Source organism: Rattus norvegicus, chromosome 4, assembly GCF_036323735.1.
Source record: "Rattus norvegicus strain BN/NHsdMcwi chromosome 4, GRCr8, whole genome shotgun sequence".
Taxonomy (NCBI): Eukaryota; Metazoa; Chordata; class Mammalia; order Rodentia; family Muridae; genus Rattus; species Rattus norvegicus.
This window is the reverse complement of record NC_086022.1, coordinates 85,500,850-85,526,934: the sequence shown is the minus strand read 5'-3', so window position 1 is coordinate 85,526,934 and position 26,085 is coordinate 85,500,850. Positions and strand designations below refer to the sequence as shown.

The window sequence follows — 26,085 nt, the reverse complement described above, 5'->3', positions numbered from 1 at the left end:
TAAGACCAACTGTTAAGTGCTCTGCTCAACAATGACTTTTATTTTAAATTTGTGTTTGTGGGTAGAGGACAAGTTGCAGGAATTGGTCCTCTCCGTCCACCATGTGGGTCCTGGAATCAAACTCATGAGACTCACAGGTGAGCCTGCTGGGCCACCTCCCCGAGCATTTGCTAAGATTTTCTTCAGTGTTAACATCCTGGCCCAGAATTGGTTCCGATTATTTTCTCTCTTGATACTGAAACCATAAAGTATATTCTATATAAACAAACACTGTATGGAGACTGAAACTATGGTTTAGAGCTCGATTACTTGTTCAGCAAGACCTTGCTCATCAGTACCACAAAAGACAAAGACTGTCAGGGCTGAGAATGCAGTTCGTACATACACTTGCTTGACCTACAATGCTGTAAAATAAATAAATAAAAATATTGCCAAAGTCAAATATTTCATCACTCACTGCACAACCAAGTTACCAAGTCCTTCCGCTGCTGATTGGGCATCATCTAAATCAGTTCCTTCCAGAACCTTACCTGTTCAACAGCATCTCCCAGACGCATCTTGCGAGCAGACTGTCCAGTGACCTGGGCTTTGGCAGAGTACAAATAAAGGTAGAGGTCGGCCACGCTCGGGAACTTGGGATGGTCTTTCTCAGTGGGATCTACAAAGTGCTCGATCTCTGCCATTGTGAATTCCCTGGAAGGAAAAACCAGATAAAAATCTGCATGCCTAACTGTACAGCTAAGTCAGTCACCAAGGCTCCCGTTTCCTGCTGCTTACTCCTCCAGAGAGAGGGCCAAACCACAGGCTTCTCTTAGGATTGACTTCCTAAGAAAATCACTCAAAGATTTCTGGAGTAGCTGGTCTAGGATACAGCTTGTGGTAGAAAGCATGTTCAAGGCCTTGGGTGCTATCCCTAATGACAAAAATAACCCAACAACAGAAATAATAACTCCTCACAAACACTCCCTTCTATACAGCTATACCCGAGTACCAGCTAAAAATAAAAATAATTTTTAAGAGCAGATTGATATATCCTTTAAAATAGAAAACAAGCAAAAGTCACATACGAGAGAAACAAGACGCTGAATAGTGGCATCCACACAAAATGATTCTGCTTAGAGCGTCAGGTCTCTGAATAAATATAGACCAAAGCAAGTCACAGACATTTACTTTTCGAAGAATAGGAAATTAGAAGTGAACTGAAATGGTTCTCCAGGTTTTAAAGCAGGTTGATTGACTGTGTTTTACAGCTCCAAACAAGTAAATGACTGATAATGGCACCAAACGGATGGTCTCGTCAGAGTAAGAGCTTCTAAATAAAGCGTTATTCCCTGCAAAGGACGCTGGGCATGAACTGAACAAGCCACTATCAAGCTCAGCACATAATGACAAAATAAATATGCACACGGCAATGGTTTTCCAAAGAGATTGCTCTGAATTGCAATTTTGTAGCTATTACAGGGGGAGGGAGAGTGTTTTAAGTTAATTTTATGAGTCAAAAATCTTTTTTAAAAAATGGACACAATCTCACTGGTATACTCTTATGATTATCACAGGTGTTTTAGAAGCAACACAAAATTGCACAGATTGGCCTAAACACATGAAATGTACTGCCGAGAGCATTTTTAATTTTACTCGTTAATGGCACTTTTTTCCTTGGTCCCAGGGCATTAAGTCTTAATTATCTATCAACAACTATAAAACGTGTCTGTGCACATGAAAATGCAGGTGAATGTGGTGCTGTGTCCTCACAGAACTTACACTGGGGAATCAACTTTTACTGTGCAGAGAAGATGGATTAAGGGTCCTACCCGGAATACCCCAAGTGGTGCTGCCAAAGTGTTCCCCTGTAACTCCACAGCACTGACAGAAATGCACGCGCTTTAACATCATGATCAGAGGTGTTGAGCAAGGTGAAAGAATTCAGACCACGTGAGAACTGAACCATAAGCTATCGTCTACGCTCTTTCCTTTCTTTTATAAATCACTACTCAATCAAAACTGCCACCTTCACCAGATGTTACACTTGGAAAAAACAGAAACAAACTGTGACCAAGTTAAAGCACAAGTGTGTTGGTTTCCATCTCCAACCCAACGCCAACAGTTAATACCTGACTCGGATCAGTCCAGACCGGGGCGAGATCTCATTTCTAAAGGAGTTTCCAATCTGTGCAGCAGCAAAAGGCAACTTCCCTTGGTTGAATTCCAAAAGTCGTTTGAAATTTAGGAAAATTCCCTGTGCAGTTTCTGGTCTCAGATATCTATAAAATTAAATAAACCAGTATGTTACAATAAGAAAATGTGCTTTCCAATAAAACAAAGTCTGTGCTCAAGTAAAGTACCACATCTATCTTTTTCAAAGCAAAGTTATGCTTAAGGCCTAAATAAAAGATTTTATAAGGAAGAGATCCTGTCCTAAGTAGCAAACACTCCCACAGAACCACGGGGACAGACTAAGAACTTGGGATGGCCAAAGTGCCATCAAAACTGTCCTTATTTCTTTACTGCAAGTCAACTTCTCTGAGTGTCACTATGGTGGTTTGAATGAGAATGGCACCCACTCACTACAAGTTTGAACACTTGGTACCCAGCTGACGGGTCTGTTTGGGGAAGTATTAAAAAGCACGGCCTGCTTGGAGGAGCTTTGTCATTGGGGGTAGACTTGGAGGTTTCAAAGGATTCATGTCATTCCCAGAGTGCTCTCTGCCTCTTGTGGTTGGAGATGTGAGCTCTAAGCTGCTCCTGCTACCATGCGGTCATTTCACCGTCAGACGCTAACCCTCTGAAACCTTACGCAGCGGTATACTCTTCATAAGCTGCCTCAGCCGGTTGTCTCTCCCATACTCCCTCACTTGCCCTGTTCTCCCTCCCATCTCCCACCCCACTTAACCCTTCCATTCTAGTTTCCCCTTTATCTCTCCAAAACACTACAATCTACTTCCCCACCCCTCTGTGGCTACTTGGAATACAGTGTATAATTAACATCCACATAGAAGGGAAAACATGCAATATCTGTCTTTTGGGGTCTGGGTTACTTTGCTCAGAATATTTTTTTTCTGATTCCATCCATTATCCATTTACTTACAAATTTTTCTTTTTTGGGTTGGGGTGTGGGGGGGGGGGTTGAGACAGTGTCTCTCTACATAGTCCTGGCTGTTCGGAACCCAGAGATCCACCTGCCTCTGCCTCCCAAGGACTGGGATGAAAGGCCTGACCTTAATGCCCAGAAAGCTCATTTTTCATAGCAGCTCATTAATATTCCACTGTGCAAATGTAGCAGGTCAGAGATCTATTTGGAGTTGTTGTGTGCAGGGTGATAAATATGGACCCACTTGCATTCTTCAAAATGCAGCCATCCAGTTTGAGCAGCACTGTTTATTGAAGACACTGTCTTTCGTCTAGTGTGTGGTTTTGGTTTGTCAAAAGTCAAGGTGTCCAAAGTGTATGGACTTGTGCCTAGGTCTTCATTGGAGTCCACTGATCAATGTGTCCTTTCTAATAGGGATTGCATTGAAATTGTAGTGCTTCTGGTAGGATGGTAATTTTACAATATTAGTCCTATCAATCCTTGAACATGGGAGATCTTTCCATCTTCTAGTATCTATTTCAATTTCTTTCTTCAGTGTCTTCTAAGTTTTTATTATACAAGTCTTTCACCTGGTTGATTAATTATCCCAAGACTGGGTTTTTGAGGCGCTACTGTGAAAGGTACTGCTTCCTTGGTGGTCTCTCACCATGTTTGTTATTTGTATAAAAAGGCTATTGACTTCTGTGTGCTAACTGTATCGTACTATTTTGTTAAAAGTGTAGAGATTTCCTGGTGAAAGATCTAGGATCTTTTAGGGACACTAACAATAAAGGCCTTCTGAAAAGGCATATGGAAACCTACTACTGTAGAAACTTCCTTTAAAAAAAGTCAACATATAACAGGAGAGACAATACCCCAAGTAGACATCTTATGCTACCAGTGTCTGGAATGGGCCATATTTAGTCATTGGCCAAAGGGACTCACGGGTTTCACCAAATATCACAGTCTGACAGTAAGGTCCTATGCTGCAGACACAACTTACTTAATCATCAAACATGGAGAAATTGAAACTTCCTCTCAAATAACTAGCATTCGTGGTACTGGAGGTGCGTGCCTGCCTGCAAGATATGCTAGTGCAATGGTTGTACAAGTGTCGGTATAGATAACCAACCAGCTTGTCAAGAATCCGACTGAAGGCCCACTTCATGAAATGGAACAATACCTGCTACTGCTCGAGTGGCCAGGAGCCGGGATAACACAGGTCACGGGCCTAGGGGAGACTTAATACTGTCATGATGCGAAGGAAGATGAAATTAGATCACTCCTAGTGACACACACCACACCTAAACGTCAGCGCACTCAGCCCACACTAGAGAAAGATGACTGACATGGAGACCACAACCCGACAGTGGGCAGTGAGAGACTTTGGAGCACGCAGACCTAATTGGTATGGCTCAGAGATCTGTGTGGGAAAGGAGGTAGAGAGATTGAAAGAACCAGAGGTGGTGGGTAACTCCCAGGAAACAGTATCTCACACAGCCAATAGGGCTGACGCACACATGAACTCAGAGACCATGGTAGCATGCACAAGGTACGTACAGGTTTGGGCCACACAGGGTCCCAGCACTGAGAAGGGGAAGTGGGCACTGAGTCCCATCCCTAACCAAGAAGCTATTTGCAACTGATACCTACTGGGAAAAAGAAAACTAGCTTTTGCAACGGAGTGTCACTAGGTATATCAGCCACACTCCAGGGAAGCTGTCATGCCTGGGAGTAGGGTGTATGTGTGTGGTGTGGTGTGTGTGTGTGTGTATGAGTGGGTGTGTGTGTGTGTACGTGAGTGTATGTGTGTGTGAGTGGGTGTGTGTACGTGAGTGTGTGTGTGTGTGAGTGGGTGTGTGTGTGTACGTGAGTGTGTGTGTGTGTGTGTGAGTGGGTGGGTGTGTGTGTGTATATGTGTGGTGTGGTGTGTGTGTGTGTGTGTGTACGTGAGTCTGTGTGTGTGTGTATATGTGTGGTGTAGTGTGTGTGTGTGAGTGTGTGTGTGAGTATCCTATTAGATTTTGTTTCGGTTTTCAAAGTGCATTGCTGTTTTGAAAGAGTAAGAACATGAAGTTAGGTGGCAGGGAGGTTAGAACAAACTGGGAGAGAGGTGTCAGGGGAGGAGAGAAACATGATGGAAACATATTGTATTAAAAAAGTTTTCTTACTTAACAAAACGTTGCCCTTTTCATGGTCTCTTACTATGGCAACAGAAAAGTAACTAAGAAAGTCGGTAAAGCCTCTGAACAATCAGTTCAAGGAGGCAAACACCAAGTTTAGATTCTTTTGAAAGAAGACTTAAGCCTAGGCATAGCTGGCACATACAATAATGGTCTTCATTACGGCATCTTCATACGCACGCTGTTCTCCTCCGTTCCGACTTGTCCCCTTTCCTCCATCCTCTTCTCTATCTCTCCCTACCCTTCTCTTGCTGGTCCCTCCCACTAGGGACCCCCTAGGCCCTGCCTCCTCCAGCTCTTTTTCACTTCTGCCTAGTTCCCTAAGATATTTTCCCCCACCATGGCTAAGTGCACCTCCTCTTTTTTAAAGATTTATTTACTTTATTCTATGTACTTGAATGTTTTGCCTACTGTATGCGTACCATGTATATGCAGTGCCTTCAGAGAGAGAAGAGGGCGCCCAGTTCCCTAGGACTAGAATTACACATAGTTGTGAACTGCCATGTGTGTGTGTGACCAAACCCAGATCCTCTGCAGGAGCAGCCAGTGTGCAGTCACCAACCGCACCAGGTCACTTTCTCACATCTTTGTTCTTTGCATTGTACTTTCCACCAAATGTTTCTCTTTATCTTAAAGATAAAGTCAAGCGAATATGGCTGCCTTAGTTACTGCTCTACTGCTGTGAGGAGACACTATGAGCAAGACAATTACAGGAGAAGCATGTAATGGTGGCTTGCTTAGTTCAGAAGGTTCATCCGGACCACTGTGATAGGGAGTGCGGACAACCGTGGTAGGGCGTGTGGTGACGGGAGGGCATGGTGCTGGAGCACTAGCTGAGAATTCTACATCCTGATCTACATGAAACCTCAAATCCCACAGAACAACAGCTTCCTCCAACGAGGATGCTTTCCAACAGTTCATAGCTAGGGGCTAAGCATGCAAATCTGTAAGGCTAAGGGGAGAACTCATTCAAACCACAACAGCACTATAGTCAGTGCCGCTCTCGAATCTCACAGAAAAGATTCTGCAAAATAGTCACTTAAAAAGCATTCCCAGAGGCTTACTTCAAAATAGTAAAACAAGTTTAAGACCAAGAAAAAGAAACCCTAAAGTTTACTATCTTTCATCCTAACAAACTATTCATTTTTATGGCCCTTTCCAGGTTTCATTAAAATCCATGTTCAGCTACAGGTTATATTCTAAGTAGTGTTATGAAACTATGGCATGTCCTATATGATTTATACTTTCCCATTTTTAAGTAAGTAAATGCTCTCAGGTTAACTGTGACTGAATGTCAGACTGAAATGATCTACTTTACTACAATTACTTTAACCTCTCTCAGGTCAGACACATAAGCTATCCCTACTTTTCACTAACACACGTAAATTATTAGATTGTTTCCTAAAATGGCCTGTGTCCTAGTTAGGGTCTCTACAGCCGTGATGTGCATGTGTGAAACATGATGAATGAAGCAACCTGGGAAGGGAAAGGGTTTTCCCCCTTACTCTTCCTTCGCACCGTGCATCACTGAAGTCAGGACAGGGACTTAAACAGAGTAGGAACCTGGAGGCAGGAGCTGATGGAGACGCCATGGAGGAATGCTGCTTAGTGGTTAGCTCCTCCCACTGTCTTATAAAACCCAGGCTCAGCAGTCCACACTACCCATCCATCACTACTTAAGAAAATGCCTTAATCTTATGGAGGCGTTGTCTCAGCCCAGGCTCCCTCTCTTCAGTTAACTCTAGCTTTGTCAAGCTGGCACAAAACTAGCCAGCATGACCTGAAGTTGGCTCCTTAGAAGTATGCTTACTGCCACAACTATGAACCTGAATTCAGTCACTGGAATCCACATGGTGGAGAGAATTAACCTAAGGAAAAATACTTTTATCTGTTTGAAAATTCCACAGTGATACTCATTACTTTGTATGCCAGGCTGAAATATTTTTTAAAAGGAGACGTAGGGGAGCAAAATCCAGGCCCACCTACATCTCCTCTATAGGCCCACGTCGCATTAAAAGAAAAGGGACCACATGTGATGCTGCGCCCTTTAGCGTCAAGGGAGTGGAGACAGCCCCACTTACACAGCCACGAAACGCTCAGCTCGGCTGCCTGCATAAAGGCTGTCTTTTAAGAGTATGGGCTAGACCCATGCCCTCCAGCTTCATGGGCCACTAGACATGTCTACTTAAGTGAGAGTGAAATGAATGCTGAAGTTCAAACCTCAGAGACACTGGCATCTTTTTAAGTGCTAAAAAGCCACACATGACTAATAATTCTTAGGGACAACATGAAACCGAATATAAACTGCAATGGATGGATTCAATCATTTCTAAATATAATTTATATACAATGACATTTTAAAAAAAGCCTCTCTGCCCCTCCCATCCTGTGAAGCTAACTGGAAGGTCTGAGGATCATTTTGCGAACACAAACCCTCACCCTGCTTTAGTGTATGAACATGCAGCCTTCCTCCTTGGCCCTGAGCTCTACCTTTTGTCACAGGCAACTTTAATAGGTGTGTTAGGAAAACAAACAAGTGAAAAGCAATACATACCCAGGCATGTTTCCTCCAGGCCCAATGAAGGTCTGGAACATTAAGTTAAAAGGTACCGGAGGGGACAGGTCATTGCCAGTGGTGGGAGATTTTACATTATAGTTCACAAAAAGATCCGCCAGTTCTTGTTGTCCATAGTTATCAAGCTGAAAGACACATAAAAAAGATAATTAGTGCAAACATTACAGAGCAAGGCACAAGATCAAGTACTACCCGTGGCTGCACCCCATCACTGCTCCAGTCACACTAAGTGCAGATCACCAGCCAAACATGGCCAATAAAAATCTCCACTATATAGAACAAGGTCTGCTTGGAAAAATGGCTGATTCCAGGTCTGAGACGTGAAGCAATGACGTCTAGAGTCATTGGGCTAGACAGAAAATTTGACTAAAAAACCCAAGAAGAAAAGAAGTTAAGGACACAACAAAAGAAGTTAAGGCACAGAAGAAACAGAAGGTGTGCTCCGTGGGACTTAATGACTGACAGGATGGAAAAACTGTAAACGCATTTTGCTTAGGTGGAACTACTGACAGACCCGGGTTGTTCTGATGTCTCTCCCAAGTTCTCACCTGGGCCAAGACACTTTCCATCTCTGATTTCTTCTCAGCAGAGCACTTCTTATCTGACATCAGTTTCTGTAAATGAGCTAGAAGAACAGTGCTGGTGAGTGACAGTTTCCAACAAGGAAAAGGAGGACACATTCTGAGTTCCAATGTCGGGCAATTAAAACAAATATGAAGCCAGTGTCCTTATCTTCCATTTGCTCACTCAGTTACAGGTTGTGGGCGGTCTTGAGGTAGTTACCTAGGTTTTCTCTTGTGCTGCTGGTAAAACCCAGGACCCTAAACATGCCAAGCAGTCTACCACTGAGCTACGGTCCCAACCCATAATAATGTCTTGATCACTTGCTGATTAGAAAAATTATTATCTGAACATAACTCATTTGTAGGTGACTCTGTAACATAAACTTGAAATGTATGTTTAATCTGAATATGTTAAAACTACAAGCCAACTTAAAAAAAAATGAAAAACCTTGAGAAGTAAGTTCAACCTTGTTTTGATCAAGCACAAGAAAGGTGCAGACGCTTACCTTTCAACAGGTGGTCCGCGCGGAAGCACTCTCCGTTCTTCACGTCCTTCACCATGAAGTCAGCAAATTTGTCTACATGGCCAGAGGTCCTAAGTGAACAAGTAAACCCACAAGTGAACACAGGATATCATCTTAGAAGAGATCCCCCTATGGAAACTTCTAGCTCTTTGGAAAGTTAGTTATGTCAACTGATGCTTTGCTGGGCACACAGACATGGGAAAGACTGTTTAACACAGGACCCTTGGTGAAGGATAAATGTGACCCACAGACGTGGGGGATGAGCACTGAGCCTTGGTTTGGTTTGCTCCGCCTCGATATTCTCTGCTAATGACAGGCATGTATTGGTTCACCTTATACAGCGTTGTTGAGTTCAACTTGTGCTAACTCCGACATTGAGAGAAACTTGCCCAAGAACTGCTCCTGACATTCCTACAGCAGCTTTCGGCCAGCTGGCGAGGCTGGCAGTTTTTCAGGATTGAAGTACAGCTACCCACTGAAAGGACTAGCCTATAGCTGCCGGCTCACGCCTGTTTCTGCCTGCATAGAGGACTGGTCTGCAGCTGCTGAGTCACATTTGGTGTTTGCTACAGGACTGAACCGCTGCCCAAGAAGATGGAGCTCACCCCAAAGAACTACTGCTGAGACTTCCCCCACATCCTAATAACTTCTCTCTCCCACTACCTCTGTGAGGTGGTCGGCTAGAGGTAGGCTGCAAAAACTTTATGCCTACAAATATGTTTACCTAGGTTTAGATCTATGCGTATCAAGAAGGAAACTACATCTAGAGTAACAACATATGGCACACAGACACATGCCCTGAGAAAACTCCTCTCTTATCCCCTTCTCAAGTATTTTTCTCCCATGGAAAAGAGATTAGCTAGATTATACACATTCACAAACTGTCTGAGGTTGTCTAACATTTCAGGATAATTCAAGCTTAGCCAAGGCCAAAGTCAACAGGAACTTGATGAGCTAAGAATCACAGCTCAGTAGATCCTCACCTACACTGACTGACATTAGTATTTAGTTACGTGGGACAAATAGCTTAATGAATGTATCCAGATCTTACAGACTCACTGACAGGGCATCTCTCATCTTAATTGGCTGGGATTATTAAAAGCACCTCAAAGAGGCTAATAATAAAAACTGCCCCCTTTCCACACAGCATTAAATAGTAATAAGGACGAGACACAAAGTGGTAAGACTTCCTCTTGCATGGTTACAGAAACCCTACCCTACTTGCAATAATCTTGAATGTACATCTCTGCACTGAAACTCTGATACATAAAGCATAGATGAGAATGCCTATTATTATATAATTGCCTAGCAATTTACACCATGGGGATAACCAAGGGTATAGGCACAAATGGAGCTATCCAAACACAAATTCAGAAATACTTTAAATCCCGGATATCGCACTAACTAAACTATGTTTACATTCGTAAAAGAGAACACTATGCTGTCATCAAGAAATGCTTTTTAAAATTAAAATTATTCATTCACTGTATGTCTGTGTGTGGTTATACGTGACAAGGTCAGAGGGCAAGCTTCAGGAGTCAGGTCACCCTTATACCATGTGCTGCTAGTGAATTAATCTAAGGTTTCAGCTTCAGCAGCAAATACTTCACCTGCGGAACATCCAACAGCTCCGAAAATGCTGCTGGCAGATTTACCTCCATGAGTAAATGCTCACTTACATTACATGGAAACACACAATGTGTTGGTCATGTTCAGATACACCAGGACATACAGAAGAACGAGAGGACAAACAGCAGCTATGACGTGGCCATCTGTGAGCAGCAGGTATACATTGCTTTTGTTTGTCTTTCACTAATTTTCTAAATGAGCACACGTAGTTTTTGTTAACTATTAACTTTGAAAGGACCTCCCATCAAAGCAGAGCCTCACTTTAAAACTGGCTCGGGGGTGAGCATGGTGCAGTCAATTTCCAGGATCTGTTCCTCTTGGATAAAGTGCTGCCTCCAGGTCTGGATGATATTGTTCTTCAAAGCACATCCCACTGGCCCAAAGTCATACAAACCACTGACACCTGTGAGGAAGAGAAGCGGACATGGGCTTTTCCTGTTACTCTGACACACGTATGTTGCCCACAGAGCAAGCCCCCCATGCCAAAGAGCACTACTTACACCTGACTGTCCAAGGGAAACCTCCCTCCTAAAAGCTCCTTCCACTCACCATCTGTGTTGTAATTTCATGGAGGGGTAGGATACCCTCAACTTACACTATACAAAGTCACTGATACAGGGACAGGATGAAAAGGCAGACTGCAATGTATGTGCAGAACCAGCCAAACAGGTAGGGAACAATGACCTAAGGGCCAGCACCATACTCTCTGATTTACCTAGGTACTTGGGCTGTGATCTAAACCTTAAGAGGTAGAACATGTGCTTAGCAAATCCAGGCAAGATTCAGTGACAAAGTACTAGAGGCTGACTACTTTGAGGATCTGCCTACCAGCAGGCCCTTCTTACAGCATTCAGAAAATCATGTGTCATCTTCCTGCCTAAAGAACACCTTCCCTAACCAATGTCCACAGAGAAAAGGCCAAGGCCCGTGTATGACAGTGGTCTGTGAGGAGGGGTAGCCAGGTATCAGTACAATAGTGTTCTACACACCCGAGCACTAGCAGGCCTTAGGAAGAATGCACCAGTACATACACAGCCACAGAAAATGCTAATGTCTGAGCTGTAATCCCTACCCACTAAGAGAGAAAAGACTCCAAGAACTCACAGATGGAGTGAGAGACCTTGACACACTCAGCCTTTCCCCACCCCCCAGGGCTCAGGGAACTTTGCTGAAGAGGCAGGAAGAATATCAGAGGGGATGAAGGACACAAGGAAACCCAGCCTTCTAGACACAGCAGGAGCCAACACCTATATGAACTCAGACACTGAGGCAGCGTGCACAGGGCCTGCACAGGTCTGCACCAGATGGGGTAGAAGTGGACACGTGTCCTGTCCCTAGCCCAGAAGCTGTCTCCAACTGAAAGCCACTTGCAAATGGAAATAGTTCTCGCCAAGGGAGTCTCACTGGGGAAACAAACTACTCTACTCGTAAGGGCAAGACGGATGCCCAGTGGTAGATACCAACAGAAAAGGGGCTCATGCTCTCTTGAGCTCGAGCTTGGGGTCTCTTTGGAGGTTCCTTGTCTCATAGTGTCATGGCAGGGCTTTTCCTTCTGATTCCTTTCTTCTCTTTCTTCCCATCCTATGGTCCTCTGTGCACATGTTCTAGCTTCCAGTTTTGTGTTCTTATGGGACTCTTGAGCATGGGTGAGCGCGTCTGTCTATATTCATTTCTTGGGCTATTTTCCTTTCTGTTTGTTTCATTCCATTTCAATCTGTTTGTTTTCTTCTCTTATTACATTTTAATTTATTAACCTTTAGATGTCTGTTAGTTTTCCAGGGAGAGAGAGAAAGGGGGTGGATATGGATGGGAGAGAAAGGGAGGACAAACTGGGAGGGGAGAGAGGGAACTGTAGTCAGGATGTATTGTATGGGAAACAATCCATTAAAAAAGGCCAACAGTGGCGCACACCTTTAATCCTGGCACTCAGCAAGCAGAAGCAAGCGGATCTCTGAGTTTGAGGCCAGCCTGGTCTACAGAGATCCAGGACAGGACAGCCATGGCTACAGAGAAACTCTGTCTTTGGGAGGATGTAGGGGGGTGGGGGGTGGGGGATGGGGGGGTTGGGGACAACAAACAAAGAAATAAAGGGGGAGAGGTAGTCAACAGAGTGGGGAGTACTAAGAGTGGGCATTATGCCAAATACCAACTCTTGAACAACAAAAAATGGAAATTACAAGGCTTCTCTCCCTTATGGGATCTAATACAATTGGATAAACATCAGTTAGCAGGGGAAGCTCTTGACTAGGCATAGTATGATGTGGGTAGGTTTGGCCCCCATAGATGCACGTTTGAATGCTTGGCTCAAAGGGAGTGGCGCTTTTAAGAGGTGTGGCCTTGTTGGAGGAAGGGTGGGGGTGGGCTTGAGGTTTCCATGTTCAGACTCAGCTCAGCGTAGAGACCCTCCTCCTAGCTGCCTGCAGAAGACAATCTCCTGGCTGCCTTCCAATCAAGAAGTAGAACTCAGCTCCCTCTCCAGCACCATGTCTGCCTGGATACTGCCATGCTCCCCACCATGATGGTAATAATGGACTGAACCTCTGAAACTTTAAGCCAGCCCCAGTGAACTGTCTCCTTGATAAGAGCTACCTTGGTCTCGGTGTCTCTTCACAACGATGGAACTCTAACTAAGACACATGGTACGGCACATCACTGTGGCTTCACCCCCTACCTCCATAAATAGCAAAAGCTTGATCGTAGAAAAATCTCCTCTTCAAAGTATCCTCCATTTTTGCTCTATCTACGATGTCATCTTTGGGCTGCAACGCCAGCTCCTATAAGAGTAAGCAAGAAGAGAGCAATTGGACAGGTAAGCGGAGTTCTAACACATCCAAATTTGGTAGAATCCAGTGTAAAATGCCAGAAAGATAAGACGCTGAGAAGCTGAAGCGGAGGCTTCAGTCCCCACAAACACACCGAGGGACAGAAAGAAGCTGCTATAGTTTGAATCTTTTTTTTTTTTTTGGTTCTTTTTTTTCGGAGCTGGGGACCGAACCCAGGGCCTTGCGCTTCCTAGGCAAGCGCTCTACCACTGAGCTAAATCCCCAGCCCTATAGTTTGAATCTTAAAGTCTCTAGTAGCTCACTGTTGAAGGCTCACTTGTTCTCCAGTTGACAGTGTGGCTGGAAGTGGTGGAAACATCAGAGATGCTCTCTCCCTCTCTGTCTTGAGGCAACAGCATTCCTCCCCAGGCCATCTGCATCACAGGTCTGAGCAGCAGGCTGAATACAGACAATAACCCAACACCCTAGCCAAAGGAGCCTTTGAGTCCTCTCAGGTGTGTTGCTCACGGCAACGGGAAGCTGAATACTGCAGACACTTCTACTTGTGTAGCAAAGAATATGAACACTTAAGATTGGAGAGACTACATGGTGGCCCACGCCTACAATCCCAGAATTGAGTTATTGAGCCAGAAGGAGTTTAAGGCCAAGCTGGCTAGAGTAAGTCTTGGTCTCAAGAAAACAAAAAAGACAGGCCTGCTATACTTCCTCAAATGCGAATGCTGTGAAGCAACTTGAGCATCATCTCAGTTTTTAATGTATCATATAAGACATCACTTTAAAACCTCAGATTCAAGGCTCAGAAGACAGCCCAGCAGGTAAACGCTTGTTGACTAACACAGAGGCCTAAATTCAGCAGCACCCAAGCACCCATGTAAAAGCACAATGTGGTGGCATGGATCTGTAACCCCAGCATTGAGGAGATGGGAGTCAGAGGATCCCAGGAGCTCACTGGCTAGTTACTCTTGCTAAACTGATGAACTCCAAAGGCAGTGAGGGACACTTGTTCCAAAAACTAAAAGGAACAGCAAGAAGGGAACCAACAGGGACCCCTGGCACACATGCACAGACTCAGAGACAATCCTCCCCAAATCCAAAACAAAACAAACTGACCTCTCAGATTATTTAAATTTAATAAGTGGTTTACAATTTGAAAAGGTCTGGAGTTAGAGATAAGATGAATTATAATAAAACTATTAAATCTAAGCCCAGGTAAATTCTTAAAGAGGAGCACAGTGTCTTCTGGGAAATTCATATATTTTATTATGTCTAGGATTTGGGGAACAATGAGAATGTGGGTTCAAGAATGGGGAAACTTTAGAAAACAACGTGGTACTGTAAGCTGCACTTCCTTCTTGAAGTACTGGGAGTCAAACTCAGGACCTGATGTGTTAGGCAATGCTCCACTGCTGGGCCTTGAGCTGCTCTCAGAGAGAGCGAAAAGAATGAAGACCAAGTGGCATTTGTTCAGCCAGCGTTCGAGATCTTTCCTATAGGAAGAGATTAAACAAAGGAATAAGACTACACTACTTCTGCCTAGCATCCTAAGACTTACCTTTGCTTCCAGAACCCTCTTCCGGGCCTTGAGCTCAGCTACTGCTCTGTCCACATCCACTTGTGGGGCTTTATCTTCTTTTAACTTCCGTACAAAGTCTCCCTGGCCAACAAACAAGCGACAGTCAGGACTGGCTTCAGAAACCAGGAATCGCTAGAACTCTACTTTAAACATGCATTTAGAAAGTATTTGTACACAAACAACGATTTCACATGTTTATTCTGCAAGAAGTCTGTTAAGCATGAGGAACTGAAGGCCTGTGTCTACAGCATGCACAGGCCAGAAGAATACAAATGTGCGTTCACATGGTGAGTCTGTGGGGAGAGAACAGAGCTCACCTCAAAATGTAGTGAATGTTCAGACCCATTACCATCATGTCAGACACAGCTAAAGAGAGTTAGTGACCTAAGAGACAGACTAAAGAAAGTGCCTGGAATAGTTCAGAAAGTCAGTTTAAGCCCTCAGGCTGGAATGTATAAGAAAGGAAAAATAACTTTTAAGTGGCAAAATGTAGAAAGATGGTTGTCTATAAACTGTTACCAATTAATAAATCAGCACAAGAAAATCCAAACATACACACATAAGATGCCACACCCGGGCAAGCCACAGTTAAAAGATGCCGGGGTTTAAAGACTCAGCTTTCATTTCTATCAGTTAAACTGTGAAACCTGGAAAAAACTGAAAATCTCTCTGGACTCCTGAGTATAGTAAACCCCTGCACACTTACCCTGACCTCCTGGGCTGTTATAGAACACCAAGAATTGCAATAGCACCCAATAGTGTGTGTGCAAAATGGCTGACAGCTTTTGTTCTGCTGGCAGGTACCTCAACCTGGCTGTGGCCGCAGATGCCTCAAGGCAAATCTGTTTCACACTGAATCGTTTTCTCTATCTCTCAGGAGACATCAAGCTATGCTTCTTTAGCTCCAGCAGCTGGCCGATTTCACTTCCCTATCTAACCTCTCCCCTCAGACTAGATGCCAGCTTGTCCCACCTCAAATCGTCTAACACTAACAGGAAACTCAAATAACCTGAACTTATGCTATTCTCATCTTTAATCTTTACTTTCTGAGCACAAGTCATCCCTAGCTTGCTAACTGTCTCTACCTCGTGCTCAGTGTCCATCTCCCTACTGCTGTTTCCCTGAGATTAGCAACAGTGTACCCTATTTCCAAATGCTCCAACCTGGCTGCCCCCAAAGCTGTCCTGGGTAGGGGCACCTTCTTCTCCCATGTACACAGAGATGAGATGGTAGATAGGTTTTCTTTTTCTTTCTTTTTTTTTTTCCTTTTCTTTTTTTTTTTTTTTTTCGGAGCTGGGGACCGAACCCAGGGCCTAGCAAGCGCTCTACCACTGAGCTAAATCCCCAACCCCTAGACATGTTTTCTTTACTGTCTTCCCTCCTGAGATCCTAGGCCCTTGAGGGATCCTGAGCACGTTCTCCTCTGACTGTCACCACTTTCCAAGTCCCTACTCCTCCCTTCACTCATGACAGTCTCTTCCAGAACCAATGTTCTCTAGAATATCCCAGTCAGAAAGTGCAAACAAGACAAGAACCAATGGCACACACAGACCCGAACGCCAGGTGCTTTTGTCCTTCAGAACCTCCCAGGACATTTTCCAGGAGTGAGCACAGTAAAATGTGACATGAAGACTATACCTTATGGTGTGGGTTAATTTTTATAAAGAAGTATTCATTGGCTGAGAAAAGTCTAATATTAGAAAAAGTAAAGCATTAACAATGGCAATGCTGCTGGTATCCAAGCAACCAACGCATTATGCCTTTACCTGCACAGCAACTGCCACAGGGTAATCTGGGCAGTGGCGTAAGCATCTGCTTACTTCATCGCAGCTCCCAGGAGACAGACTCAGAATTTACACACTAAATACACAGTACTTGTATTACAGTACTGTGTTAATGTATTAAGCTCCTTTTCTATTTCTTCCTATAGTACTATCTGTACACATACTTTTTATTTAGTTGAGCTGGGCATGGTGGCTGTCTTAGTCAGGGTTTCTATTCCTGCACAAACATCATGACCAAGAAGCAAGTTGGGGAGGAAAGGGTTGATTCAGCTTACACAGTCACATTGCTGTTCATCAGTAAAGGAAGTCAGGACTGGAACTCAAGCAGGTCAGGAAGCAGGAGCTGATGCAGAGGCCATGGAGGGATGCTACTTACTGGCTTGCTTCCCCTGACTTGCTCAGCTTGCTTTCCTATAGAACCCAGGAGGACAGCCCAGGATGGCACCACCCACAATGGGCCCTCCCACCCTTGATCACTAACTGAGAATATACTTACAGCTGGATCTCATGGAGGCATTTCCTCAAGGGAGGCTCCTTTCTGTGATAACTCCAGCGTGTGTCAAGTTGACACACAACCGGCCAGTACAGTGGTGCACTGCAGCACTTCAAGTTCTATGATCTACACAGAGACCCTACCTCAAGTAGATTAAGCAACTAATTCTATTTGACATTCTCTGTGAGTTCACTAGAACAATAAGGAATCTTAACATATTTGATAAAAAAGGAGGCAGCATCTGACATGGTGGAGAGCCATGCTATCAGCCTCTCTCCCCTCTCTGTCTCATTCAGTTTCTATTCTGTCCTAGCTACATCAACCTTTCAGGTACCCTCTAACTCCATCTCATCAGCCTCAAAATGTGATCTAAATATGGATGTTCTGGCTTGTTTAACTTACTTAGACGCAGTTCCAGAAAGGACTTCAAACACATCCATTAAAACACTCTGTTGGACTGGTACAACTATTCTGGAAATCAGTCTGGAGGTTCCCCAGAAAATTGGACATTGAACTGCCTGAGGATCCAGCTATACCTCTCTTGGGCATATACCCAAAAGATGCCCCAACATATAAAAAAGACACGTGCTCCACTATGTTCATAGCAGCCTTATTTATAATAGCCAGAAGCTGGAAAGAACCCAGATGCCCTTCAACAGAGGAATGGATACAGAAAATGTGGTACATCTACACAATGGAATATTACTCAGCTATCAAAAACAATGCCTTTATGAAATTCATAGGCAAATGGTTGGAACTGGAAAAGATCATCCTGAGTCAGGTAACTCAATCACAGAAAAACACACATGGTATGCACTCATTGATAAGTGCTTATTAGCCCAAATGCTTGAATTACCCTAGATGCACAGAACACATGAAACTCAAGACGGATGATCAAAATGTGAATGCTTCACTCCTTCTTTAAAAGGGGAACAAGAATACCCTTGGCAGGGAATAGAGAGGCAAAGATTGAAACAGACACAGAAGGAACACCCATTCAGAGCCTGCCCCACATGTGGCCCATACATATACAGCCACCCAATTAGACAAGATGGATGAAGCAAAGAAGTGCAGACCGACAGGAGCCGGATGTAGATCGCTCCTGAGAGACACAGCCAGAATACAGCAAATACAGAGGCGAATGCCAGCAGCAAACCACTGAACTGAGAACAGGACCCCCGTTGAAGGAATCAGAGAAAGAACTGGAAGAGCTTGAAGGGGCTCGAGACCCCATATGAACAACAATGCCAAGCAACCAGAGCTTCCAGGGACTAAGCCACTACCTAAAGACTATACATGGACTGACCCTGGACTCTGACCTCATAGGTAGCAATGAATATCCTAGTAAGAGCACCAGTGGAAGGGGAAGCCCTGGGTCCTGCTAAGACTGAACCCCCCAGTGAACGTGATTGTTGGGGGGAGGGCGGCAATGGGGGGGAGGATGGGGAGGGGAACACCCATAAAGAAGAGGAGGGGGAGGGGTTGGGGGATGTTGGCCTGGAAACCGGGAAAGGGAATAACACTGGAAATGTAAATAAGAAATACTCAAGTTAATAAAAAAAAAAAAGAAAGAAAGAAAAAAAAAAGAACACTTTAATTAAAACTTGCTTTGAATATATAATACATTCACACATATAAAGAGATATTTAAGACCATTCTATCCATCTCCTATGTTCCTCTACAGACAGAACTAATGTTTAAAACAGCACATTAACCCTCTCCCCTTTGAATCTTTTCTTTGATTGAATCTCCCTCAGGAAAAAAGTATTTGCTTTCTCTCACAGCTATGTGGCTTCTGTGCACAAGTAAACTACAGTTTGTCCACTCAGTTGATTTCTGTAGGCCGTTTGGGTTATTTCCCATATTTTTACATTAAAATGTATGCTGTAATGAAAAAAAAAAAAAAACCACTCTGTTGGCTGACACCATGAACCTAGCATACCACGGACGTAGCATGCCAAGCACCCAGCATCAGTACTAGCTACTGGCCCACTCTCCACTCCTTGGGGGACTCTACCTCCTGTTGGCACACCCATCTCATGTACTTTCTGATAAGGAAATGAAGCCTGTTTGAGCCTTTGTTTGGAAGAGGTGACAAGAGTTCCTTTTCTGTGTTGGAAGCAACTAGGTGAGTCCTCTTTAAAATCTCCCCAGTGTGCTAAGTATGGGCTCCCGCATATCATATTTCCTCCAGTAATTTCTCACCAGGCACTGACAAGCCATACCATAGGTAAATGAGTAGGAAGGATTTAAAATGCACCATCTCAAGTCACCTTTGGTGTTTTAAGGCACAGGTTCAGTGGCCAGCCTGCACATGAGAGCTCTGTGAGGGTGAGGTTTCCTACTGTTGAGGAACCATCTTTCCAGGCCAGGGATGGGGAAAGTTACATTTACTCTGAGTGATATAGAGTATTAAACTCTCAATTTATAGTCATCTGTTTTTAAACCAAAAGAATCACAGAGATGCCTTAGACTCAGGGATTCCTACTAGTTATTTTTCTTTCAGCACCTAACCTTATCTGGGAGCTTATGTGTGCACAGTGAACGAAACAAGCCTGAATGCATCAAGAGCTAAACCAGAAGCCCTGTCCCCGGGAGGAAGCTTTCAAAACACACACACACACACACACACACACACACACACACACACACACACACACACACACTGCTCAGTATGGCACAGGTGGATGGCTAATCTAGCCTAGAACATCATCCTCACAGCCCAAGGAAGGAAATACAGAACCATTTCCTCACTGCTGGAAAGTGCCTGGCTTCACACATGTGGCTAGCAGGTTCTTGCTAAGGTCAATGAATTCATCTTAGATTTCTAAATGTTTTATAACTACTAAAAAAAACTTCATAAACTTTTCATTTGCCCTTTGTAGGTTAAGCAAGAAGTTTAAGTCACACTTGGCTTGGAAAATCAAAGCCAAGAAAGACTCAAGGTTACTCATGCTAAATCTCCCCACATCTAAGAAGTAGGTTTCAGAGTCCCCCACCCATTAAGAGTAACAGAGTCAAGAAGGAAATTCTGAAAGGTCTTTCAGTCACCTTCTCAAATCTAGAAGACATTAAATTTTCATACATGGGTTCACAATGCTATCAGGCTAAGAATCTAAGAAAACATGGAAGCTCCAGGCCAATGGTAGCTTGGGAACCAGTGTTCCATGGGTGAGCAGTCCACAAGAATGCACTTAATAAGGGTGTACTGTGTGCTGGGGCAGGAGGCACAACCCTTTACATGAACTCACTGTCATGTTTAAAACTTTTCTGTATAACACATGGAAATGTTTGGCTACTGAAGGCTAAGTAGTCACTTGCCTAAAGTCACAAGCTGTGAAACCAAGGTCACGACCTCAACTTTGGAAATGTAGCTTCAGAGACCGCATTCTGAATGGGAAGGTCATATTGCTATCGCAGTTTAATCCTTAAAATACACACACACACACACACACACACACACACACACACACACACACACACGGGGGGGGGGGGGGTAAAAAAAAAAAGGCCTACCTAGCAACTCTTGAAAGCTTTTCTTGTACTGACAATGATTACGTTCCACTTCAGCCTTTAAAAAAAAATAATACTACAACTATTCTGTTAGAGTTTCAAGCCACACCCACACCCTCAAGTCCAGAGAGCAACACCAAAACCTCATTAAACTGTCCCACCCGTACCTATAACCTCTAGAACAGGTCAGTCACCTCCAAGATCCTGCTTGTACCAACAAAAATGAAGACCCACGTGACGGCAACAAGAACCCTCAATCACTGGTTTAGGCAGAATCCTTCCTTTCTTTCTTGTTTTTGGGTCTTTTGTTTGTTTTTTGTCTGCCTTTCTTCCCCAACACACACCTAAGAAAAGGTCCCTTTGTAGCCCTGGCTGTCCTGGAACTTTCTCCATGGACCAGGCTGGCCTAGATAGAACTTAGAGATCTATCTACCTGCCTCAGTGCTGGCATTAAAGGTGTGGCCCACCATACCTAGTTTTTTGTTTCTGGTTGTGGTTGTTTTTAAATGAGAAAAGCAATCTCGATAACAAGGAACAGGACAACAGCTGAACCCTAGGAATAGGTAAACTATCAGTCCAAAGCTATACCCATGGGTTAACCAGCAACGGTGGTGGTGAACGTCAGGCAGGTGCAGTGGACAGAGAGTGGGAAGAAGAGGATGTGAAGACAGCACTCCAAACCTAAGACACAACTTCTAAAAGCTGGTAGACTCTGGGCCCCCTTGGCCCCCTCAGGAGTAGAGCTCCTGAAACCATCTATGCCACCTTTCTAGCTCTGGAGTTATACGAATGAGCCATCCCATCCAGCTTTCTTCTCAGATGCTGAAGATGGAACTCAGATGCTCATGACTGCTTAGCAAACTCCCTGCTGACTGAGCCATCTCTCCATCCTTAGGCTCCTCCTTAACCACCCAAAGTCACCAAGGGTAAGTAAGAGCTTTTCTGCATCCTATGGCTCAACAGCCCCATCCTGACTTAAGCTTAACTTACACATTCTCAACATGGTAGAAGCAATGCTTTAAATTTTGAGCTTCTCTTTTCTCAGAGAGATAGGATGCTCTTGGGTTACTGGATGGCACAAGCAAGTTTAGCTCCCAGTCAGTCAAATGATCAGAAGGGTAAACAAGATACTCCAGAGCCGCCTGGCTGCTAAGCTAGGTATTCTTCAGTAAGTTCAGTGTTGTAATCAGACAGTTTCAACTTACACTATTTACAATATACAAAGAGTTTACCAGGCTACATTGTAGGTAGAGGAATACTTGTATTTTAAAATAAAATGAAAAAAACTTGGAAAATTTAAAACTTTTAAAATGTACTTAAAATGAAAAAGTCTACATAACATGAACATCATTCTGAAAATACTTTCTAGACTAAAATAGTTTTATGATGATTTCCTAATCCCTTAACTTCTAATTTATCAGACAGATTACCATATGTTATATATCATGATATATGGTATATATATCTTAAGTATATCAAAATACTTTTGAGGTAAAGTCTATTAAAAAAATCATACACAGCAGAATTGTAAGTCTTTTCAGGTAACTGGAAATTCTTTGACCAAAGCTCTGACAAAAGGTAGTTCCTATTTTTTTTTTAAGGTTTATTTATTTTATTTATATGAGTACACTGTAGCTGTGTTCAGAAACACCAGAAAAAGGAATCAGATCCCATTACAGATGGTTGTGAGCCACCATGTGGTTGCTGTGAATTGAATTCAGGACCTCTGGAAGAGCAGTCAACGCTCTTAACCGCTGCACCATCTCTCCAACCCCAAGAGGTAGCTTCTTACAAGTGACTTCAAAAGGCCTAGTGAGATGGCTCAGCCAGTAAGGGCACAGGCTAACAAGCCTGACAGCCTGAGTTTGATTCCCTGGGACACCAGGGTGGAAGGAGAGAACATATTCCTGCAAAACTTCCATATACGGTAACATTTAAAAAAGAAAAATTATCCTGAAAGATTGTCTTTTGATCTCCAAATGAGGTTGTGGCATGCATGTGTATACATATACAGAAAATAAATAAAAATTCATGAAAATATTTTTCAAGTAATTTCAAAGGACTAGAGACAGCTCAGTGGTGTATGTAGCTTGCCTAGCATGCACAGAACTCAGAGTTCAATCCCAGCCTCCCCGAAGGTGGAAGCTGGAAGTTCAAGGTCACGCTCCACTACCTGCTGCCTCTGAGGACAGCTTGGGAGCCAAGAAGCCTTGTCTCTGAGAAAAGGATCTCAAGTTTGAGGCCACAAAGTAGGACCTATCTCAAAAGAAAACAGAAAGTTATTCTAACTCAGAAATCACAGCATTGAACTTTTTATTCTGGGTTACATAAACCCAGGAATGTATTTTAGGACTCTGAGAAAAATGTTTACCAATGCCTGTTTTCCTCACACCGTATCCTGGTCATTTGGAGCCTCATTTATCATAATATACTTAAAAAAAAAACTCTATGTTTGCTAATATCACTACTTGATCAAAAAATTCTTGAAGCACTGTGAATCTGTCAAGCTCAGACTTAAGAGAAAACAGCTGGAAAAGCCTGAATTTTATTTTGGGGGCACAACTACTCCTGGGAACACCCTTCAAAATCCATGACATGGATAACAATCCTTTAATGCCCTCCAAACGACACATTGGTAAGTCTTCCATTGCACAAGCCTCACAAGGAAAACTCGTGAAATGGACAGACTGTGTATTCCACATTCCCATACATGTCCAGGAAGAAAAACGTTTAATTAGACGATCTTTAAACTCTTTCCAGTGACACTGGACTCAGTATGACTCAAAATTTCCAGGCAATTAATCAATGTATATGTACTTCTAGAAAATTAGAAAAAGAATCCAAACTAACTTATGAAAATTAATTCAACTATTGAGAAAGTATCCCAAAGTTTAAAAAAACAAAACAAAAAACCATCCTACCAAACAAACACGCAAAACCAAAACAACTTAACAAAAGACACAAATGTCTCACACGTAGAACAGGAAAGCTCTCCACGGTCAATGCGTCCTGAAGTGACTAGATCCAGTCTTACTACAGATGGATACTATGTACTGCAGTTCCAAGCTAACGTGGCAGAGGGAGGGGTTTGCAGTGTGTGCTTTTTTTTCTCCCAAAATTAGATATATTGTACCAAAGCAAAGAGATTTTAGGTTACAACACAAAAACAAAAGAATCATACATAAATTTATGTGGAGAGTGGAAGGTGGATGGAAGGAGACCGAATGTACAGTACAATTAAAAAAAAAATGAAGCCCATAGTGCAATTCAAAATAAAAGCCTATTAAGAGAGTCAGGCTCAAACTACAGCAAAGTGGCAGAATTCCTCGAAGCTGAAGCAGCTCAGCTCCAATGAATTATCCCAAACAGGATCCCACCGTCCTTAGCTAGACAAACGATTGCATCAGGCGCCAGAGCAGGAGCAACCCGACTGGTGTTTACAGCTAGTAGGTCACGGATGCCGGGCCCTACTAAAAGCTCTGGCTCTCACTGGGCGTGGGTATCATCCGAAATACTTTTCCACTTTCCCACTCAAGTCTGATCGCCACCACTCAGTGCTACAGTAAAAAGGAGGTCTGCATTAAATCCCCAGATTCTCCAGCTAAGAAACCTCCCTTCCCTTCCGCAAAATGACATTTTCAGGTGTTCCACCCTAAGAATGGATGACTTCACTGAGTGGCTCAGTCAGTCCAACTACAATTTCTAGCTTGATCCGAAAGCTCGCTGGTTCCTGACACCCTCTTCAGAAGGTAGAAAGATGACAGGAGAGGGATCATGAATTCGCATCAGTATTGGAGAGTAGGGAGTTCGACATCTCCCCACAGCCACGTTTCGACCATATCTTTTGAGCCAGTGCTGAGTCTAAATACGGAAGCAAGGAAGAGGGAGAGAAGGGAACGCTTCCCAAAGCATCCCCAAGATTTAAGAAAAGAAGCGCGCTGCATCGGCTCGCCGCTGAACCGGGCCACTGGAGTGCTCAGAGGAAGGAGAAACCTACGGCTGGAATCGGGGTATGCAGCGAGGGCACGAGGCCCAAGGATCACGGGTGCCCACGCTGCGCGTGGCCAAGCAAAGGATGGGCGGGCGGGGGCTGCCGCGCGCGGATGCCGGCGAGGGTCGATACCTGCTGGCGCACAGCTAGCCGCAATGGGGCTAGCAGCTCCTCGGCGCTGTCCATGCTGCTCGGAGAGGCGGCGGGCTGCGCGGGAGCGCTGAGGAGCCGCTGAGACGCGGGCGCTGCGACCACTCGGGGCGACTGTAGGAGCAGCGCGGCGCGGGTGGCTCTGAGCAGCGTGGGGAGCAGACAGGGCATGAGCACGCCGCCTAGGCGGTGCGCAGGGCGGCTACGGAAGCGGCGCGCGGCCCGCCCGGTGCATGATGAAATAGCGCAGTCAGGCCGCAGGCGCGCGCAGCCGCACTTCCCGCAGGCGCGCGCAGACGCTGCGTCTGCAACCGCAGATTCGGCACGGAACCCGGAAGGGCACCTACTTGCTCAAAAATGAGTGAGGAGGACACTCCAGACAAATGCACAGAAGGACATGGCTTCTGAGAGTGACGACCTAACCTAGATGCCATAGTACCTCCAGATCACGGGCTTCTCCAATGTCCCAAACGCTCGAATCGCCCCATTGGAACACACTCTGTTTCTTCCTTAGCCCACTGCTTAGAAAAGTATATAAAGTCACATGAAATTGGGACCTAGAGTTAATATTAAGCGGGCCACGGTGATGTACATCTGTAATCACAGTACTTGGAAAGGAGAGGCAGGAGGATTGTGAGTTCAAGACCAGCCTAAGATTCACAGTGAGCCCCTGTCTTTAAGAAACAAACAAAAAGCAGTGCCCAAGCTCCAATGTTCCTCAGACTGTTATTAGGAATATGGGTTGCTGTTCTTCTCAAAGCATGCCGGTTAATTTGAAAGACAAGGTATGGAGGCAAGGGAAGGTGCCTTTACTTGGGAAAACAGTTCACGGAGAAGCCAGGGGAACTCTTGCCTCAAAGTTCTTGCAGAAAAGCTGACTTAGGAGGCGTTATATCAGTAGATGATGGATGCTCCCAAACTTGTGGACGCTTCACAGCCAGTCAGCCAGATGATGGGTCAAATCAGGAGATACTACCTTCCGGTTCCACAAATATCAAGAAAACCATCCTTGTGCTATTGTTGTCGGTTAGCTCTTTTTTACACGATGGGCAGTCTAGAGGGCAATGAAGCTGGTCCAAGACCCTCTTTCAGAGAGCCAAACTCCAGTGAGAGACCACGAGTTCTCGACACCCCAAAATCTTCGATGCTGGTTTTTAGGATTAAGAGCCAGGCACAATGTAGTTACTAGTTTACCCAGTATCCCCAAGACAAAAGCGAAGCAAGAGCAGGAGGTTTGTGAAGCTCTTCATTTGCTTC

At 44.2% G+C, this 26,085-nt stretch overlaps 1 protein-coding gene across 3 annotated transcripts in view; it reads right to left on the bottom strand.

Annotated features, from left to right (window-relative positions):
- The window catches only part of Gars1 (glycyl-tRNA synthetase 1), a 57,938-nt gene that overhangs the window by 15,942 nt on the left and 15,911 nt on the right, over window positions 1–26,085 (bottom strand). Inside the window, exons 1-9 of one of the 3 annotated variants that reach the window (XM_063285771.1) lie at window positions 24,811–25,071; window positions 14,877–14,978; window positions 13,213–13,315; window positions 10,803–10,944; window positions 8,895–8,983; window positions 8,374–8,450; window positions 7,805–7,950; window positions 2,112–2,261; window positions 531–693 (exon numbers count right to left, since the gene is read on the bottom strand). In XM_063285771.1, coding sequence (XP_063141841.1) covers window positions 531–693; window positions 2,112–2,261; window positions 7,805–7,950; window positions 8,374–8,450; window positions 8,895–8,983; window positions 10,803–10,944; window positions 13,213–13,315; window positions 14,877–14,978; window positions 24,811–24,999 — 1,161 coding nt within the window. In that variant the 5' untranslated portion in view covers window positions 25,000–25,071. Of the gene's footprint in view, window positions 1–530; window positions 694–2,111; window positions 2,262–7,804; window positions 7,951–8,373; window positions 8,451–8,894; window positions 8,984–10,802; window positions 10,945–13,212; window positions 13,316–14,876; window positions 14,979–24,810; window positions 25,072–26,085 lie in introns of those variants that run through there. The other 2 variants (NM_001271139.2, XM_063285772.1) reach the window with 2 other exon arrangements.